This window comes from Parasteatoda tepidariorum, chromosome 4 (assembly GCF_982258835.1).
Source record: "Parasteatoda tepidariorum strain Cologne lab strain chromosome 4, Ptep-v5.0, whole genome shotgun sequence".
Taxonomy (NCBI): Eukaryota; Metazoa; Arthropoda; class Arachnida; order Araneae; family Theridiidae; genus Parasteatoda; species Parasteatoda tepidariorum.
The window spans coordinates 114,040,057-114,062,741 of NC_141758.1; the positions used below are offsets into that span (position 1 = coordinate 114,040,057).

General features: G+C 28.1%; 1 protein-coding gene, 1 long non-coding RNA gene and 1 other non-coding gene across 3 annotated transcripts in view; 1 reads left to right on the forward strand and 2 right to left on the reverse strand.

Annotated features, from left to right (window-relative positions):
• Positions 1-1,481: 1,481 nt before the first annotated feature.
• Positions 1,482-7,666, reverse strand: LOC139425781 (uncharacterized). The gene is made up of 3 exons (XR_011636925.2): positions 7,532-7,666; positions 5,562-5,689; positions 1,482-1,697 (listed from the first exon to the last, which is right to left on the reverse strand). It is a non-coding gene; the product is annotated as an uncharacterized LOC139425781 (long non-coding RNA).
• Positions 7,667-14,299: 6,633 nt separating this feature from the next.
• TRNAL-UAG (transfer RNA leucine (anticodon UAG)) lies at positions 14,300-14,380 on the reverse strand. The gene has a single exon. It is a non-coding gene; the product is annotated as a tRNA-Leu (tRNA).
• A 217-nt stretch (positions 14,381-14,597) lies between these two features.
• The window catches only part of Polr2I (RNA polymerase II subunit RpII15), a 31,090-nt gene continuing 23,002 nt past the window's right edge, over positions 14,598-22,685 (forward strand). The window contains exons 1-4 of the mRNA XM_071182887.2: positions 14,598-14,732; positions 15,091-15,162; positions 17,064-17,118; positions 20,474-20,547. Of these exons, the coding sequence (XP_071038988.1) occupies positions 14,728-14,732; positions 15,091-15,162; positions 17,064-17,118; positions 20,474-20,547 (206 nt within the window). The 5' untranslated portion in view covers positions 14,598-14,727. The remainder of the gene's footprint in view (positions 14,733-15,090; positions 15,163-17,063; positions 17,119-20,473; positions 20,548-22,685) is intronic.

The window sequence follows — 22,685 nt, forward strand, 5'->3', positions numbered from 1 at the left end:
ATCATTAGAATTATATAAGTAAATATTTGCCTTATTAATTATAAAGTTTAAATTTTCCAATATATTATTATCTTGCTCACATCCATTTTCGGATCAATCCAAAGTAACTAACAATTCCAACGCGCTTCAGTATTGCAGTAAGAATGCACCATACAATTAAACCTCTACTTACACTTCTGACCTCTATCAACGTTTATATTTTCATATTTTGCAATCTGGCAAATTAGTAACGAAAATATTTTAAATCATTTTTGAAAGATACTGGAAAATATAAACTCATTTGAATTCGCTACTCACTGTATAGGTTACATTTTGTATTTTATTCTGTATTTTTCTTGCCTTTTATTTCTATTTTTTGCTTTATACATTTTATTTCCTTTTTTTTTTTACTACTTAATATGTTCTATTTCAATTTTTCGGATGTTCCTCACATTATTCAATTGATATATTTTGCTTTTGTTATAGTAATACAATATTAGAAAGCACTCTTTTCAGCGGATATAATCGCGTGAGCTGACGACGAGATTCTATCTCATCAATATTTTGTTTTCCTTCTTTTTAATTTTTTTTTAAATAACAATTTTCTTTAATTTTTTTAAAAATATTTTATTTAATAATTTTTCGTCTTCTCTTCATTATATTTTTTCCTCATGTTCTCTCTACATTTTCAATTTATTTCATTTGTTCTATATACTTGCAGCTTATTATTATTTTTCTTAAATTTTCTAGTTATTCTCTCTTTTTTCCCCATATATATATATATATATATATATATATATATATATATATATATATATATATATATATATATATATATATATATATATATATATATATATATATATATATATACAGAGAGAGAGAGAGAGAGAGAGAGTGAGAGAGAGATCCGTGGTGGCTCAAGGAAAAGAGGATTTGTCTCTTAATGAGGTAACCCAGGTTTGAATCCCAGCGATGGCTGGTCGATATAAGTTCCGCACCCGACTCACACTGACCAAAGTGCTGAAGCAAAATATCCTCTGTGGTAGACGAATCATGGGTCAGAGTCCCCTTGCCAGGCTAACCGAGTAAAGTTTTCGAGCTTTTTCTCTCCAGGTAATGCAAATGCAGGTTAGTTCCATCCAAAAAATCCAGTTCCATCCAAATTTCTCCCAATGTTTGATCCAAGAGTTCCCTTGTCTTGTTGATTGGGTTTGTTTTAAATTACAATGTTGTGGCGTTGAACAGCGGATTCGTAGTCACAAACTCAAATTTAGGCAGGCTGCTCAAGTTCGGTTATTAAAAAAAAAATTAAAAAATGTTTCGTTTAAAATTAAAAGGTGTTTCATTTAATATTAAAAATTAGTAATTTTCTAATAAGTTAATTAATTAATTAAATTGATTTTGTGTAAAGTTATAATAAAAGAAATTAATAATTTATGATAATAAATGCCAATTAAGTGAATAATTAGCAAAAAAATACAATCAATAGAAATAAATATACGTGATGAAGAATTATTTATATTATTTTGTACAATGCACATCAATAATTTTCCAATACAATGTATACGTTATTCATAAATTCAACACGAAATTATTTTTTTTTTCAACTAAATACGTAAAATTTGAATGATGAAACGTAAAATTTTGCAGAAAGTGAAATTCTGCCACAAATCGCAAGTACAATCGTCTTGTTCCAATGATGACAACACGCCAATCTGCAAAAGAATTAAGCGGAATTTAAAACGGGAAAAATATTTTCCATGGCATTGAAACAACAAATTGAAAGAAAAATTCTATAAATACTTTACGCATTTAACAATTGCAGTTCACTACTTCGCCATTATATAATAATAAAAAATAAATAAATAAATAAAAAATTGAAAATTCATGGAACAAAAAGTTTCGTGTTTTAGTTTCATATGGGGAAGTAATAAAAAATATAATATAAGAGTAAAAGTTCGGTACCCATCGTTATTGAGATCTACATATATATCACGGTCTCTATAGTTGATAAGTGCCGATTTTCAATGATATATCGATATTTAAGAATATTTTACGAGATTTTTCTTGTTTAACTAATTTATGTTATTTTTTTCATTGCTCAATATTTTGTCACTCAAATAAAATTTATCAAACTCACATTAATATCGTATTCAATAACTGTAGTTATGTACATGGAATAGGAGAAACATCAGTGTAGGACAGTGTTTTCCAAACTGTGGTACGCGTACCCCTAGGGATACGGGAACAGTTTAGCGGGGGTACGCATTCTTATGCAAAATATCTTGCAATAAACGAAAATCTCAAAAAATTTCACTCAAAAACAAAGCCTGCCATGAAAATTTACGAATACATATTTTTCTATTAGCTATTTTTTGCAGAATTAACAGTTAATAATTGTGCAGCAGTTGTGATTTTTAACTTTTGTGCAATTTTTGATAGCAAAAAAAAAAATTTTTTTTATTAGTGGTACGCAGCGTTACGAAAAATTTAGAAAGGAAATTTTTCGTAACGCTAATCTAAATTTTTCGTAACCTTTCTGGTAACCTTTCTAAATTTTTCGTAACGCTGCGTACCACTAATTAAAAAAAAAAAATTTTGCCACTAATAAAAAATAATTTTTTTTTATTAGTGGTACGCAGCGTTACGAAAAATTTAGAAAGGAAATTTTTCGTAACGCTAATCTAAATTTTTCGTAACCTTTCTGGTAACCTTTCTAAATTTTTCGTAACGCTGCGTACCACTAATTAAAAAAAAAAAATTTTGCCACTAATAAAAAATAATTTTTTTTTATTAGTGGTACGCAGCGTTACGAAAAATTTAGAAAGGAAATTTTTCGTAACGCTAATCTAAATTTTTCGTAACCTTTCTGGTAACCTTTCTAAATTTTTCGTAACGCTGCGTACCACTAATTAAAAAAAAAAAATTTTGCCACTAATAAAAAATAATTTTTTTTTATTAGTGGTACGCAGCGTTACGAAAAATTTAGAAAGGAAATTTTTCGTAACGCTAATCTAAATTTTTCGTAACCTTTCTGGTAACCTTTCTAAATTTTTCGTAACGCTGAGTACCACTAATAAAAAAAAATTTTTTTTTGCAATCAAAAATACGCAGCGTTACGAAAAATTTAGAAAGGGTACACAAAAGTCGTAAGTTTGGGAATCACTGGTGTAGGATATACCGGACAAAGGTATACCGGGCAGTGTCACTTAACTATACCTTCAGTCCCTGGCCAAATTATTCGAAGCACTATAAGATTCTATGTAAAATCTTAATTATCACGTGATACTATACAGCTTTGTTATTTTTATGCGACTGAAACCGGTTTGCACTTGTTTACGTTCGTGTGTCAATGGGTTAAATGAGACGATATATAATGTAAATTCGACGATTGGATAAATTTAGACGATATATTATATAAATATAGAATATTTATTATATCAACAATTATACAGTCGAACCCCGGTATAGTGAACGTTCAAGGGACCGAAATTTCGGTTCACTATATCAGTACTGCAAACAATTTTTATCCATTTTTCCGATCTGCTCCCTTTTATGACACATTATTTAAATAAATGACCCACAAAGAAAAATACAAAAAATTATTTAAAAAAAAAACAAAAACAATATGAAGTTACAAAAAAATGTGCTAACTTTTATTTTTTGTGACTCTTCGTCCTGCGTACAAAAAAATTAGGGATATCCTTTATTTGGAAAACTGAATGGATTGTTTGGAAACTTGGATGCAAAACTGAGATAGAAGAAGCAAACAAGAGAAAATGCTTATGGCTACATTCCTACTCAATAGATGGTTTTAAATATCTCTATATGTATTTTATGTAAAAATTTCGAAATTACCAAAAAATGAAGAAAAACTGTGGAAGACAGAAAAAAGTTCATGATATCCAATTTCCTCTCTTCTTTTGGTTCAACCTATCCACAAAAAATAATATTATTTATGCATACACGGGAGCGAACATTTCGTTCACTATATCCGGGAGTTCACTATAAACCATGTTCGCTGTAGCGGGGTATGACTGTATTCGTATATTATAATACGAGTAATTAGATCAAATTATTAGACGCACTGTAGTTTTTTAATAATGACATGATTTGCGCGAGTTTCTGTGCAATACTTTTATATTTAAATTAAATGCACATGTAATGGGATTTTATTCAGGAGATATTTTATATACTTCTTATGTGTATTTATTTTTATTATTTTTAACGTACTCCATTACAACGTTCACCAATTGATACAGGAATGTAAACAAATGCATCCGAGTAAAAGCTGTATAGAATCGCCTGATTGATATTTAACATAGAATCTTATAGTGCTTCTAATAATATTCCCAGGGACTGTATAATATTTGCGATATTATCAATTTGGTACATTAAGTCATCGTTGCGTTGTTATCGTGTTTTTGTCATACTTGATACACCTAATATTGGTGAGCCGGTTAACTCTGGTGTTGTTCCTCTTCGAACTGACGGAATATGGTTAACGAAGGTCCTTATAATAGATAAGTCACCCTGATTGCACCGTTACCAGATTGCGCTGTCATGGTAACTCATTTGTGTAGTCACATGTGACTTGATTGATTTTATTGAAATTACATACATTTGCTGACTTGTGTGCTCAATATAGGCTTATAAGTCATTGTCAAGTAGAAAATACAGATAGAACAATTCAGAGAAAGACATCACAAAGAATACATCCAGGGTTACGGCGGGATTCGAACCCGCTACCTCCACGCTTAACAGAGCGTTTGGACCGGCGATACCGCTCGGCCAGGGAGGCCCCCACATGTGACTTCTGCGGCGTCGATGTGTGGTAACTATGTCCGCCTTTCAAATTTTTTATGTCTCCCAGACGTTAATATGACGTAAAAGTTTGTTTAAAAAACGTATTTTTTATTTTTTTATATGGTTTATGATTATTACGCATTGGCAAAATGGGTCTTGGTTTGGATTTGATGGCGTCCAACACACTTTTTAACTGTGTTCGAGAGTAATAGTAAACAGTGCGCATGCGTTGCTATGGCGACCGCTGCTGTTTTTCTTTTTCTTTTCACTATCAGGCATTCTTAATGTACTTACATTATAATAATTTAAAGTATTTTCTTATATTCTTTTTATCATGAACGTATAATGACTGACTTGACGGTGATTTCAATATAAATAAAGAATGCTGAAGAAGGAAAAGTATTTTCAAACACGTACATAGGCAGGATCAATCCGACGACAAACATCAATGGAGACCGTTTTTTCAATCCATGATTTGAAATGGTGTGGGGTTTAACGGAGTCCATCCAGAAAGAAAAAAAAATTTTGACCCATGGGTAGACAGTGATCGTAATAAAGCTATCACAACTTTTTTGTTTATTGTGTTTGTTTTTTTATTTTTAATTATTTTTTATTATAATTTTAATCTAATTTATTAATACTTTCCCTGCGATTTTTCTTCTAAGCTCTTCAAGCACTTTTGTTAATTAAAATCATATTTTTTTGAAAATTAATTCCATATTAATGACTACTTACGTTAGAATTAAAAACGCAATAACAGAAGAAATACTTACCTATTATTCACAGTCACTTCTTCTACTAATGCCTACCATCTAAACCTACCTGGTCGACCTACAAATGGTGGCGGTGGCTCTGACAACGTAAATTTTTCAGCTATTACCATTGAGATTATAAGAGCTATCTAGGAAAACAGAAAATTCTTAAATCGCGTGTATTTATAATAAAGACACTCATACATAATGACCCTCTTAGAATTTTTGAAATAAAGAATTGTATATTAAAGATAAAGTACTAAGATTCGAACCTTAATCTTTTAGAATGACAGCTCACAGCTGATCCATCCTTTTATACATTAGGAACGTAAAAGTAATTAACACTTTAGCAAGGAAAAAGAGCTTTTATCAAACTCTGACGGCGTGTTAAAAAAGAAAGTTGCACATTCTTAAAAACCACCTTCCTGTAGTTTTAAAAGAGTTACAGTTAGGACAACCTAGTAGAGTTGAAAAGCTTCCGTCTGTTAACCCTATCTCAATTTTCTTTGTAAACTGGTTTTAGAAAATTCTTAATTTGCCCTCATTAACCTTGTCAATGATTGCTAACATTTATTGTGAATATTAAAATTGAGGCCCTTAATAGAAACATTTTTAACAGCTTCCCTGATTATCCCGAGTAAACTCGGGTATGTATATATTGCAAATATTCATTATCCCGAGTAAACTCGGGCATAGCAGAATGCGTCAGTGCGTTTTGTTTTATCACGGTTTTACTCGATCGAAAGCAAAACGAAAAAATAATAATAATCTGCTGTGATTGGAAGTTTACCGATATTTGTTTGGGAGTTTTAGCTATTTGTGGAACTGCAGACGTGTTTTGTACAATTGCATATACGATGGTTGAGGAATTTGCGTAGGAAGAAAAAAAAGTAAAGAAATGGCGTTCACGAGCGAAAGTAAGGCAGATAATTTTTTTAGATGATGAAGATGTGTATACATACAAAGACTAATATAGAAATTTTTTCATTTGCCCGAAATCATTTGGGATAGTAAACTGATGGTAAATGAAATATTTTTTACGCATGAAAAAAATTAAAATTTCAGCTTAGAACTTGTGTATTATGTTATGCACATTTTTTGATGAAAAAAAAAAATATGTTGATTTTTTGGATTTTTTTTTTTTTTTTTTTCAAAAAATTTTTTAAGGGAAGCCGTTAAGCTCTGTGGTGGCTGATGTTAATGTCGTACTGTTTCATTCGTTTTTTATTTTTTTCGCTTATTATTATTTACAACTTGAATTTATTATTTATAACTTGATTCTATCTTGAGCTACCTTTTGATAGATGAAGGTTGACATAGTCGATAATTAAATCTCATCAAGGGTGACCTGCGGAGTGCCCAACATTGATTTATGGTCCTTAATGTGGACCATCCATTCGATTTGCTTAAAAATATATACTGCTCGAAGAAAAAAAAACCGGTGAAGTAAATTATGTATCCCGGTCAATAAGCTATATTGAAGAAATTTAATAATGAGCGAAATGCTATAAACAAGAAAAAATAAAGGGGGAAAAATAATGAATGAAATGCTATAAGCAAAAAAAAATGAAGAAAAAAATAATGAGCGAAATGCTATGAACAAAAAAATGAAGAAAAAATATAATGAGCAATATGATATAAATACAAATAAATAATAACAAAAAATAATTAAAAAAAATATTTAAAAAAAATGAAAAAATAATTAAATAAAAAAACAGCGTATATCAACTAGTGGTATCCGTTCATCGAATTCTATCACAGATAAAATTCTGGAAGGGGTGTAATGTGGCCTAACTGCCAATACAAGTTGACTGATTCTAACTTAAAGCGCTTGAGAAAAAAAGCTCAAAAAAACATAACTAACAAGTGATACCTAAAGAAGTTTTGTGGTCTCTCAGACCCTTATGATAAATAATCGTCATACATTGATCACCTAAACAAGCATCATGCAATGTAAAACTTACTGATTATTGTTATAAATATATACTTACCGTGATGAATATTCGCGTATTTAGAAATTTCATTATTTAATTTAAAGCCTAGACAAAATCAGAATTATAAATGAATTTTAATAAATAACGAAATAAATTCTTTAACATTTCAAACTATTGGCAAAAAAGAAGCTATATTACTTGTAACTTGCTCCAAAAATACTAAAATTAAAAACAAAACCTACGTCGTGGACAAGGATTTACACAGCTGGAAAAAAAAAGTTATTGATTTTAGTCAGGTATTTAGATTTTATCCTAAGTTTTATTTTCTCTCAAATTTGACATTCGAATATCTTTATTATCTCTTTTATGCTTTTTTTTAATTCAGTTTCACCTTTTATGAAGAATTGCACCTGTATCAGAAATTTTCCGAAGAATATTATTAAATTTTGTGTATTTCGCGAATTATGTAGAAGTACTTTACTTACTTAATATAGAATCGTAAATGAAATTTTAATCAACTCAGTAAAATACATACAGGGTTCACCAGCACACACGTATTAGTATTAAATATGAAGATATTCTAAATTAATATAATCTTGAAAACTTTTGGTCCCAAAGATATTTAAATCTAGTAAAAAAATAAAAAAATTTTTTTAGAGTTTAATATACCAAAATGATTTTGTTTTTACTGCAATATTAATTCTTCATGCTTTCTTTTTCCTTTTAAGATTCGCGATTTTGCCACTTGGCCTTAGTTGTCTAAACTAGGAAGCCAGTCACTCAAGCCATTTTTATTACTAACCTCTGAAACAAAAGGAAAAATCTGAAGAAATATCGAAGAAGAATTGTCAGAAACTGTCGACTAAATCTCTAAGATGACTAAAACAAAATTTAGGAAAGAAATTCAAATTCTTAAGCTAAATAAAAGTCATTTGACAATTAGTGTTTGCCTCACAAAACAAAAGCACTGAACAGAAGCAGATCCAAGGGAGCCGGCAGCAGGGTGCAAGGGGGTGCACTTGCACCCCCCTGGGTTTTTTTTAAAACAATTAAAGAGACACAGAAAAACAATTTTGTTATAAAAAAAAAATTTTAACCTTTTAGTTGCGGCTAGTCAGGTGAAAAAATTCTCCTCTCGTTACGGCGCCTTTTTGCAAAAATTCTTCCCCCACTCAGTCAGTGGGTGGTAACTACTTTAACCAGCTATGAATAGGAAACGTTTTGTTGTAATTTGTGTGTTACTTTTCGAGGAGGCAAAAGTAGTAGGGTTGTTATGTATATCGTTATCGTAGACGTTTTGGCATAGTTATGCAAACTTTGGCATTTTTTTATTTGTGACGTTTAACACATTATGAGAATAAATTGAAATATAGCTTTAAATTAATTTTACTTAATAAAGTGATGTTTTTTCTAATGCAAAGAAAGCATTCATTTAAAAATGATTTAAATATGTTGCTAATTTAATATAAAATATGAATTTTTTTTGCACCTGAAAGATTGTTAATAATCTATTATGAACAAATCTCTTTTAATTTTTTAAAAGAGAATAAAAAAAAATATTTTAATAAAATGTGCATGTGCTCTTATAAAACGTGCGTTTTATTGCATCTGAAAGATTGTTATTAATCTGTTATAAACAAATCTCTTTTAATTTTTTCGAATATATAAAGCATTATTTGAAGTTCTATTCTTATCCTAAAATCTTAAACACACTAATTAGCTTTTATAATTTTGTAAAGCAAATTATTAGAATTTTAAACGATGAACGTTGTATCTCTTATACATTTCCGAAAGTACTTTTATCTGTGAAAAAGAATAGCAAATGCAGATTTTGTTTTGTGAAACATTTTTTACTCATTTAACTTGTTAGTTTCCCCTTACAGTAGCGTCTATAACATTCAAACAAAATTAAAATATAAATATTCTTTGATTAAAAATTTTCCGAGAACGTTTCGCCTTCATTTCTGTTTTGAAAACAGAAATGTTACACGTGTATATTAAATAGAAATTCATTAAGATCTTGCAAGAATGTTTTATAGAAACCTTATTAGAAATATAAAAGATAATTATAAAGACACAGAAAATAAAGAATATGTTTGAAGTAAGTTCAAAGAATAAAAAAACTCCATTGTTAAATCTTTTTACAGCAAAAATATTGAGGAATAAAAAATTTGCCACGTTTCCATTTACCTTACATTGACCCACATATTGAAAGAGTAAAGATATTATTCAATTTTGAAATTTTGCAATTATAGATTGATTGGTTTTCTTTATACTTTCCTTATTCCCTTCTTTTTCTAATACAAAAAGGAATATTCCTCTTAATTTCTTATTTATTTTTATCTTTAGTAGGAAAGGTTTTGTTCAAAAAAAGTATCCCCTGAGTTATTTCACTTCGTCATTACTCTGAGAAGTATTTCACGATTTCCATGTCCATATGAAATTTTTAAGTCAGCAATTGTTATAAGACACATCTATACAAGTTCTATTGACACAATGATGGTAAGACATGCATTTCCTTTAGTCATGGTGTGGTCTTTCTGCAGGTGTTTGAAATAACTATTGTCAAGAATTTTAAAAATGACAGTAACCAAAATAAATAATAAGAGCCCTCCCAAAACGCATTCTGACCGATAACGCAACAATAAGCAGGAAATGCCACCTCGCCTGTGGAAGAGGCAGGAATGATTTCGTTTTCCTTTATCTTTTAGAGAAGGAGTAACAATTTATTTTGTGCCCAGCAAGTTAAATTATGACAAACTGTAAAACTCTCAATAGAAAAACTTCGTCGGAAATTGAAAGAACAATTTGTCCTTGAGAACTTCAGCAAGAGGCGAGAAAGATACCTTTTTAAAATGGTTCAGTAGTTAATCACATATAAATGTTTGAAAAGCAGAGATAGTTTCATTGTGACTAAACTTCCTGTTCAAGGTCACGCATTGAAAACCTTTCCATAGATGCTCCATCATCTTTCCACAAATATTTAATTTTTTTTCTTTTCGGTTTTTAACAGTATTTTTTCACAATAAATTAATATTATAAATGTGTTTTTTTTCTTCCTTTGTTTTAAAAAAGAAAGAAATCTGAAACATTTTCTAAGCGGTTTCAAAAGTTAGATTCCATAAAATTACCAATGAAAAAATTTACACATGCATTAATTTTTTTGTGCACGTTAAATTCAGAGTTTCAAACGGTTGATTAGATTTCCCTTTAACCCTATGAAACAGCATATTACTCATGTAAAAAATATACAATACTTTGTTTTCATACTAATCTTGTGCTATAGACTGGAATACAAAAAATAATTGAACTTCATTTACTCAATCATACTAGGCAAAATTCAATATTTCGTTTAATAATTAATTATCTTTCTTTTATCTTTTTAATAATTATTACTTTCATCTTTTTGTGCACGTTAGATTCAGAGTTCCAAACGGTTGATTAGATTTTCCCTTTAACCCTATGAAACAGCATATTACTCATGTAAAAAAATATACAGTACTTTGTTTCCATAATAATTTTGTGCTATTTTAGTACAAACATAATTTAAATGCTTAGAAGATAATTATTGAACAATTTATCACTAAAGAAAAGTTCAAAGAATTCGACTTCTCTTTTCAAATCTTTATGTTTTTCATTTAATCCAAAGTTTCCAGTAAACGGCAAAACATTTACTTTATCATCAAAAGATGGTTCCTTCCATTGAAATACTCTTTCTACTGCTTTTAAATTGGAAGTTGCAGAATTTGATTGACAATTATCCATAGATTCATCCTCACTATCAATTTCATCCACTTCATTTTTTTCTTCTTCCTCCTCACACTCAGATTCTGAATCAGCGTATGTTTCATCATCAAAATCATTCATTATCTTATGGATTTCATCTTGAGTGAGTGGTCTCCCTCTACGTGGCATCTTAAAGATGCGAAAAATTCTTTTAATGTAAAAAGAATAAAAAAATGCAAAACGAAAGTAACAAATTAAAAAATAAAACGTAAATAAAAATTTTCTTAAAGATGCGAAAAATTCTTTTAATGTAAAAAGAATAAAAAAATGCAAAACGAAAGTAACAAATTAAAAAATAAAACGTAAATAAAAATTTAATTAGAACATTAAAGCAAAAGCTTAAAAAAATTAACAAAAACGCAAACAAAAAATAAACGTAACTAACAAAGAAATTAATCGAAAAACAATAAACAAGGATTCGCTAAATGTCGCTGAAATGATCACGAATAAAATGATACTAAACTTTCAAAGGGAATGAAAGAAATTCTCATAGCTCGAAACTCGCCAACTGATAATAACAGAGAAAAATATTTCAGCCAATTCGAATCGAAAGTGAGCACACGTGAAGTCTTTTTTCAACAATAGGAGCAAATTACAGGGGGTTCTTGAAGAAATGACAGGAGCGATGACGGTCTAGTAGAAAAGGGGGAAGAGAACCACCGGTACAACTGTTGATCCAGCGCCGCAATAAAAGAAGTTTTTTCTACCGGTACATATGCTGTACCAGCCGCAACCAAAGGGTTAAACATATTTTTATTGAAAAGCAAATAATTAAGTAATTATTGATACATAACAATTAAAAAATTGTTTAATAAAACAAGAACTGTAATCGTCTTGTTTTTTGTCCAAATCTGTTTATAACTTTCTCAATAAATTCTGAGTCATCTTTGATTCTTTTCTTATGCACACTGAGCATGCACAAACTTGGCAGATATCTAAGATATATTTTTAAATTTCATTTAATTAAATATAAGTAATATTATACTTTCTATTAGTTATTTCGCTTAACAAAGGTGTATAACACAAACTGACTTCTCACAACTGTAAAACTTCATCAACGCAATAAATACCAATGTAAAGCATGCAGAAACTCGTTAGTATACGAAACTACTGTTTGTAGTTATTTGTGAAGTCAGTAGCTATGCCAGCGCCATCAATACAGTTTCTCATGGCAAAATTTGCAAGAAATTCGTACTTTTTTTGAAAAATATCTTGTTAACAATGAAGAAATCTATCTTAAAAAAATTAACAGAAGAAAGTATATGTAATAACAAAACAAAATGTAATAACAGAATATTTTTTTTAAAAAAATTCGCTTTTTTTTTGGGGGGGGGGATAGTTTGTTAGAGAGTTGCACCCCCTTTTATATTATTCTGCCGGCGCTCTTGAGCAGATCGCTGTCATTTTTTATACCTTATAAACTGTGCATTTATTATTATTAATAATAACAACCTAACGGTTGTTTAAAAGCAATGAAAAACAATTGATGGAAATTTTATCAGGAGTCCGTGCCAGTCCAAGTCCAGAACCTCTTTACAGTAGTTTTAGTAGTAAAGTGATCAAAATTTCGCTTGCATAATTCTACCCACATGCGCATGAAAGCTAGTTAATAAAACCGTCGAAGTTAAATAAATAACTAAACTTGTTTACTGAACTAGCAATGACTGATTATTCTCCTGTAACGCCTACTAACAACGGCCGCAATAGCTTTTGAAATTTTCTTCCAATATTTAAAGAAATATGTATTTATATTTTATCAATGTATTTTTAAGGAAATGTAATAAAATGGCTGCATAGATAAAGAACTTAATAATCTGGGTTTGAGCCAAACCTTTGAAACATCAACAAAAAAAAAGATTATATAAAAAAATAAAATAAAAAATAAATATAAAAAACTACATTTAATAAATAATTATCGGACTTATATTATTGTTGTTGTTAATTTACGTCGCACTAGAGCTGCGCAATGGGCTATTGGCGACGGTCTGGGAAACATCCCGAAGGATGATCCGAAGACATGCCATCACAATTTTGATCCTCTGCGGAGGGGATGCCCCCCCCCCCGTTTCGGTAGCCCGACGACCTGCGCGCGAAGTCGAGCACTTTACGGTAGCACAGTTTAACGAGGACCAATACCGCACACTGACCGTAGCCAGTGATGCTTGACTTCGGTGATCTGCTGGGAACCGTGTCTTAACGATCAGTCCACTGCGGGACTGGACTTATATTAAATCACGAAATAATATACGTTGCGAAATTTTTATTCAAATCAGATAAAAATTTATGGAGCACATAAATATGAAAAGCGTTTCTATTGGAGGAAAAAATGCCATTCTTCGTTTTGATATTAATTTTAATATCAAAATTTATAATAATTTTTGTAATAAAATAATTATTAATAATAATTTTTATACAATTTTAATTCGATTTATATTCCTTACATACAATACGAAATACGCTGTATCTTTCTCTTTTCTGTGAATTTCTACTTAATCTCTCGAAGAAAAAAAATTCTTAAACGTGTGCATGCACTATTATAATATAAAAATAGAAAATAAGTAAATAAATATAAATAACAAGTTATAGTTAGTTTCTATTTACTATAGTATGCAATTTATTACTATTTATAGTTATTAATAAGTTTTTTACCCCTTATTTTTTTCCCTTATTCATCTAATTACTATTATTATTATTAATATTTTGAAAGTTGGGGTGGTTTTTTTCAAAAAATCTAAAGCATTTCCAAAAGTTGAGTATTTATATACAAAAAAATTCATCATAAATAATGATGAAATGTATTAATATTCTGAAAAATAATGATAGTATTTTTTAAGAGATTAAATATCTTAAGTCAAAAAATTTTAATTGAATGACTTAATTTTTTTAATATATTGCTTTTTTAAATTGGTATATTTGTGTAAGTTTGCGATAAATGAAGACAGAAATAATCTTCCAGATAACTAATAATTTGAGAAATTGGTATTTAATTTTTTTGTTTTAAATGGTTTATGAGAACACAAATTTATAAAAATATACGTATGATAGCGGTGGGATTCGAACCCACGCCTTTAACAGACTGGTGCCTAAAACCAGCGCCTTAGACCACTCGGCCACGCTACCTTGCTCAAGGAAACGGAATTTATATTTAAACGCTGTAAGAATATTTCAACTTGGAAAAGTTTATTTAAGATACTGAAATGTTGAAATTTTAACTGAAACAATACACGATTTTAACTTGCTTCTCATGAAAGATATTAATTTTTTCAGAGATATACAATATCCTTCTAAAGCAGAAGATTACAAGCGCAAATTAACAAATAAGTTAAATTAGTGTAAAGCTGGGCAGAAACAAGAAGATAAAAGCGAACTATACTAAAATAAATACCAAGTAAATGTCAGCTTGTTTTGTCAATACTTGTTAGAAGAACTCGTCCCGAATTCTAATTTATTACTAATAACCCTTCAAAATGTCGTGAGTACTTCAGACATATTTTGGAAAGAAAATTCTCTGTATCCATCCATTAATTTCTGTAACTACTCACTTAAGGTATTACTTGATTCAAAACTTCATTCGCATCATACAAGTTGGAAATAATTATATATTTTTGAAGTGAGTGAAGTTTTTAATCAAGTCATATCATACCGATTCAATTTCTTGGAATTATTTATTTAATACTCAATAAGGGTTGTAATATGCTTAACTAGTAAAACGTTTCTTCGGTTTGATTATATTTTTATTTTTTAAAAAATGCTTCATTTTGATGATCAATATTTCTGTTTTCAACAGTGTTATTATTAAATTTCTGATATTAAAACAAGCTCGTTTTAAGTTTTAGCCAGAAAACTGGACCAGTTAGCGCAGGTGGACCCGGTTTTGTTGGTATCAAGTTCTGTCAAGAATGGTAATCATCTTATGACTGTATTATTTGACAAGATATTACTTATTTGTTCATTTCATTAAGTAATTCTATGTCTGCAAGTTAAACTATGTGATTCAATTTTATTAATTAAAAATATTACTTTGTCAGTTCAACTTTCCTTAAATACTTTTACCTCAACTGTTGTGGGAAAAGATCTTCATAAAATAATGGCCATGTTGCAGCCCAAGAGAAACTTTAAAAAAGCCGCAGAAAGGGACCAACTGTTAGAGTATGACTCATACCCACCCCTGAACAAAGTTCTACTTATTTTTTTTTTTTTTTTAGCATACAAGTCTGAAACACACCTGAAAAGTCATGAGAAATCATGGAAAGTCATGAGTATCGGTTTTGAAAAAAATTTGTCTTGAAATGTCATGAGTTTAGGTTCCCGAGAAATCTAATTTTTAAAATAGAATTTTTCCCGCCCCCCAATTTCATGGTGTTCCAAATGTCTGAATTTGTAACAAAATCCCTACTCAGTCATATTTTATTAAAATATAAAATGTTTTATTATGTTCTTTAAAAATTATGGCCATGTTCTTTAAAAAACATCATTCTAAAGCGAATTATCTTTTAAATTTCTGTGTGTTATTTTCTTGCCTCGGAAATGCCACTTCTGTTGACGTAGTGAAAATTAGAATTATCATCAATATGAAAGTATCCTTACTGATATAATTATGTGTAAAGACAAATTTACCATTTAATAAATGATAGAATTATTTTTAATAAGTAAGCTATTATTTTTTTTTTTTTTTTTGTTTCAGTTTGCATTTAATTTTATATCATAAATATTAGTTAGCTTTAAAAAATGAAAGGAGGTTTGTTTGAGATGCTTAGTTTTTTCTGTAGTAACTTTTTTTTCTAATTTAACTTTCCACTCTAAATTAGTGATTTCATTGTCGTAAGTGCACTTTGACTGCAACATGAGGTTGTTAAGACCTCTTTCGAAGATTGTCAAAAGGAAGATTGTCTAAATTAGAATATCACACAAATATTTAGAATTCAGTTTAATCTACTTATTTTGTTTTATTAATATTTTTTGTTTTGATATTTTTCCTTATTTGACCTTTTCTGCATTTTGTGCAGAGGTTTTAAACAGTCGCTGGGAGAGGTTTTAATAGTTTCTCTTAAAGGATTTCTTCAACATTAAGTCTATAGAAAAAATTCTGTGCTTCCCAAAAGTAGTCGTAAATAGAGGAGGTGGCTACGTAAAAAAGTTTTATTGCCATGCATATGCATAATGATTTTTCCAGAACAATTTTTTATTTTATTAGAAAACATATTTGTATGACAAAAATATTGTATAAATAATATTGGTAATGTAATTTTATATTTTATTTAAATAGCAAATTAAGTCTCCATTTAATTGTTTTTAGATCAAATATTGATTTATTACAATATTTTTGTCATACAAACAAGTGGGGTCCATTACCACTTGTTGATGGTGAAACTTCTTTTTACTTGATAAAATAAATATTTCAGATGTATATGAAAATTTCCCAATAACAGGTTCAATATATTCAATATATTTAAATAAAGTGATGTATTTTTCCTAAAATATCTATAAAAAATATTGTGGGATTCTTTGTAATTATTGGCTATTTCTTTAATTATAGGTACTCAGTACCTGTTGACATTAAAACTTTCTTAGATAATTTCTAAATTTAAATGTTAAGATCTCCGTTTTTAATTTAAGTTTAGAAATTATCTCCATCTTACTCTATCTTAATTTGAAATAATATTTTACATTCTATTTCAATTTAATTGCTTAATGTTGTTTCCCAATTTCTTTTTTTGCATACTTTTTCTTTTATTGTTAAAATTTAATACTATGTATTTAATTTTGTATCATAAATTTAATACTATTTTTTTCTGAATTTTAGTAACAACATGTTATATCCGAGGGAAGACAAGGAAAATAAAGTTCTTTTGTATGCTGTAAGTCTATTTTAAAATGTTTAGATTTTTTGCTATTGCTTGATTTTATGGATGTATTTTTTCTTTTTAATTAAATGAATAAGAATATATAAATAGCACCATAGAAAGGTAATATTTTATAAAAGGTAGTTTCTTCTGCAACATTTTCTAAGTGATTTTCTTTTTTCAGCATGTTATTTATAAGTTATATTCTAACCAGGGTATCTGTGAGCCTGGAAAGTCATGTGAAATCATGGAAAGCAGTGAATTTTCGTATTGAACAAAATTTGTCATGTTTTTAACTATTTTTTTTTTTTAAAGTCATGGAAATTCATCAATTTAGGTCGCCAAAAAATCTAATTTTTGAAATGAAATTTACCCCACCTCCAATTTCATGGTGCTCCGAATATCTGAATTTGTAACAAAATCATGGACCCATATTTTATTAAAATATAAAATGTTTTTAACATTTTCTTTAAAAATTATGGTGTTTCAAAATATGAAAGAAAAAACATTATTTCTAGAGCGAATTATCTTTTAAACTTCTGTGATTTCAGAATTATTGTTATTGTTATTTTTTTTTATCAATTTAAAATTCTAGCTAAAGCAAGCCAGTCATTGGCAAATTATTTGCTTTTGTATTTTTTTCAGCCATTTTATTGCTTCAACTCTTTCTTTGCTCTGTTTTTTAAATTTAAAATCTATAAATATGAAGATGCAGAGTATAGCAGTTTCGGTTATACCTATCATTTCAATTAATGTTATTATAATGCTTTTTTTAATTTATTGTTGTGTTTTTGTAAAATAGTAGTTTTAGTGAAAATAGTAACCTCGTTAAGTCATGTAAAATTCTAGAAATTAATCATGGAATGTGATGAATTTGAAAATGTAGTAGATACTCTGTCTAACATTTCAGTATAGAAATCGTAAGCATCAAGAAACCCCATGGCAGAATCACGGGGACATTGTCACAGAATGCTGTTCTTTCAAAAAGTTTTTAAAATTTTTTTTATTTTTTACAAAAATTTACACGTAACATTTGAACCATACATTTAGATAATAACTTTTTGACAAGCTCAATTTACCCCGATAGTATCATAAATCAATGTAATGTTTTGATTGTATTTTCTGCAGCTATTGATTTTCATGTGGATTTTAAATATCCCGGTATCTTTCAAACAATATAGAAAATTCGAATCATGCGTTTGAGTATTTACTTTCTTTCTAAGGCAATAATTCTATCTAATTTTTGGCTGTTATTGCAATTGATTTCTCGTTTCTAAGTCCAATATTTTTTTATTGCCACAACCTAATCTCGAAATGAAACACATTTGAGAAATCCGATTTGCGCGATTTCGTTGTCCACCTTTTTTCCAGCAATTACATGATCTATTTACAAAATGAGAAAAAGAAAATAATTTGGGAGCTCCCCCTCCCTCAACAAAATTTGAGAATATCACCCATAATATTAGAATAAAAAATTCCTGATATGTTGGAATTTAAAAAAAAATTATACTTTTTTTAATTTATTTATCTTTTTTGAAAACGCGGCGCTTTTGTTATTATTAAAGTATCTTGCAGAAAGATATTAGTGCTAGAGAGTTTTGTCACAGATAGCTCAAAAAAATTCTGCCACAGGGTCAAGAAATAACTATGTTTAATCGTATTTTTCTTTTAAATAAATAAATGAAAAAAATATTAATTAAACCATAGATAGTTACTTCAGGGTTCCCGCAGTACTTGAAAAACCTTGAATTTTGTTGAAAAAAATCAGAGCCCTGAAAAATCCTTGAATTCTGCCACAGGGTACTTGAAAATTACTTGATTTTTTGGAATTAAAATGATACTAATCTTTCTTACAAGACAGCAGTAAAAAAATAATATGTTAGACGAAAATTATAGAAATTCTGGTAGATGCAATTTTTAATGTTGAAGTGAAAAGGGGTCAAAGAAGATACAAAAATTTTCTCTCCTAGATTTTTCACTCCAGATTATCGTTCATTTCTAATGTTTAGAAAGCTGAAATTTCTAGCATTTTTTAGTTTTTGTCACACATCATGATTCACATTAAAAAATGATTTATCAAACACACATGATTTCAGTTAAAGTTATTTCTGAATCATGTAACGTGATATGTATTTAAGTAATTTCAGAATCGTGCATCAAAATTCTTATTCAAGTAGTTTACATGGTATTAGAAGGATCTGAGAATTATGCATTGCGATTCATATAAAAGAGATTTAAGAATTAGTGCTTGCAATTCTCATCAAAATGATTTATGAATCACGCAGATTTGTTCTAAAATAAGTAACTTTTAGGCAACAAATTACAATTTCCCTCATAATGATCACAATTATTATCTAATCACATGTTTTACATCTTGTTAGTTCCTGTGTTTGGTTATATCTGATATTCATATTGTTCTGATTAAGAAACATACACCACAATTCGATTTCAGTTTACAAATAGCACATTGTGATACATGATTTACTCAAACTTCGAGGCTTACTTCACCCTTCTTATAAGTTTGATTTACGTGTAGTATATCTAGATTTGTATAAATGTGATTTTTAAAGATTTTGCATGTTCATAAAATTTTAAATCTTGCTTCGCATTTTTTGGATCTATTTTAAAGAAAATAAAGCTTCATATTTCTTACTTAGTTTTCTGTAAAATATTGTTCTACAATAGATTTTATTGTGTTTAAAATACATTACTGATATTCCAAAGTAACAAAATCGATAATGTGTTATTAAAATTGAAACAGATGTGCTAAATGGATATATTTTGATATTTTATCTAATTATATACATTTCCTGTAACCTGAAATTTAAATTTAGCATATTTTTTAAAAAAAGTATTTATATTTTTATAACCATGCAATTACATAAACTTCATTAATTATTTACTATGCTTGTTTAATGTAATTTCATTTTTTATTAATTCTAATTTACTTCATCAAATTTTTCATGAAAAGTTTCACTGGTGCTAGTTTTTAAATGTTCGCTACTGTCAATTGGAGTTTTTTTAGTCAATTTATGTCAATTGAAATTTTTCAAAGTGATTTGAAGTAGCAATATAACTGTCAACCATTTGCATCAGTAGCTGATAAATTAAATTATTATTAATATTATTATTATTATTTTGTCAAATAAGCTTTGTGCTTTGAAAATATGCAATTTCTGCTTTAATGTAATTATAAAATCTTGTTGACGTGTACTTTAGTATATTAACCGTCATACTGAATGGGTCCTTGAATTTTTTTTTCCAAAATTGAGTGGGAACCCTGTGCTTGATTTTCCCAGTTTCTCTACTTCTTCTAGTATTTTGTGAAAGTTTTTTTACACGTTATTTATGTATGATATTTTTATTTCAGTGCCGAAACTGTGACTATCAAGAAGTGACCACTAACAATTGTATCTATGTCAATAAAATTACCCATGAAGTGGAGTAAGTGGAATTTAAATGTATTTTATACTTTAAAACAATTCTTTATTTTATCTATTTATTGTTCTTACTGATGCAAGATTTTTGTTTGACAGTAACATTTAAATTATAGTCAAATAATCAACAGATATTGATTTTAGTGAACATTGTTACTTATGTTGTAAGATTTCTAATTAAAAATGAAAATTTAATTAGTTTTCAACAAGTTTTGATCTAAAGTGATGCTGTAATTCTTTATGTCTTTGTATTCTGAAACTTTTTATAGATATTAATTTCACTGGATGTGTAAAAAAAAACCTGTTTGAAAGTAAAGTTAGTTGACAAGTTAATTTTGTTTTTAAAAAAAATCCACAAAAAATGGATATTTGGTTATTGTATTTGACATCATAAAAAATCATTAAATCTGAAGGAAAATAATGATAAAAATTCAAATAATTGTTTTTGTGATAAAACATTTACAAATTTAGTATAATTTTTGCTTATTACATTCACTACACTGTTTGATTATTATAAACTTATCATAACATAATCAAATAACATTTTGGTGTTATATAAACTGTTTTGTCATACTGTTTACAAGTTTATGTTTATATTGACCAGAATATAGAGTGTGTGAGAATATAATATAGAAATATTTTTTTCTATAAATAGATTATATTTAATGTGCAGTCAGTTAATTAAAACCTTTTTCACAAAGAGTGTATTAATATTGATTTAATTACTTTCGAAAATGTGATGATGTGTTATGGGAAAGTTTCATGTTACTAAGTTCTATAAATATTTAAATACATTGTTCAGAAAGATATAAAAATCCTCACCAAGGTCATGTCTTTCTCAATCCAACTAGCATAATGTAGCTATCTATCGAGGACCTGGCTCTATTTTGCATTAAATAAAATATTCTGTGATTTTAAAGTACTATTTCGGATTCCCAACTACTTGCTATATTCAAAATATGTTAAAACAATTACATGTATATATCAGCCTTTTTCTTTCTTGATACAGTTGTACCAAGTTTACTTTTCATTTATATATTCATACTGTAATTATTTTTATTTACTTTTTAAGCAATCGATAAATTCCTGTTAATCATCTGATGGTTTAAGTATAAATTAAATAAGAGTTAGTTTCTAAAATTTTACACACGAAAAAAAAGTTTCAACTTTATGTTTTCTCCTTTAACTTTAATTGCTGCCTTTTCATATTTGTGTATTGTTGAACACTTCTTATTATTCAATTAATCAAATTAGTTAATTAAATAATAAGATTAATCAAATTAGTTAAAATGTTGGTTTTTTTTATCATATTAGTATTATCTTAACATTAATGTGCTATCTTGTCTGCATATAGGTAAAGCATTTATTCAATGATTTTTCTTTCAATATATAATTTAATTTTCTTGTCTTCAACAGTCAATTAACCATTCTCAATTCAGCTAAAAACTTATTCACAAATCATAATGTAATTTGTAACTATTATCAATCATTTATTGTTATTGAAAGGAGACTCTATAAAAATTACACTAGACATCATATACTCATTTTGAACTTTTCCTTTTAGAAAAAGTTTTGTCCTTAATTCAGCTAAAAATCACTTAGATAGAAGAATCTGTTTTAAATTTACTATCTTTGTATTTATTTTAATTTTCCATAACATATTATTTAATCATATTTAATACAAATTTTAACTATTTTCATAGAAATATATCAATTATATAATATTAACTATTATAATTATTTTTAACTCATAGTATTTAAAAAAAAAATTTTTTTAATTGAAAAATCTTTAAAAGAAATGACTTAGTTTATTATCTTTAAATTTTAGCTGGGGAATATACTGCTCTAGTTTTAATATCTTTCTAGTTTTTTAATTTAAATTTCTGATAAAGATATTAGAGATATCTTATTCTCTAAACCAAACTGCAACTACCATAGAATATTCTTCTTTATTCTTAATGCTCAATTTTTACATATTCATAATTACTTGTCACTTCTAGCATTGAGTAACAAAAATTTAGCTTGATAATTTTATTGTTAGTGTCTTCAGAAAGCAGGAAAAAACATAAGCTTTAACCCTTTCGTTACGACAGTTTTGTTACTTTTAAATCACTTCATATAGTATGAGGAAGATGATACGTTTGA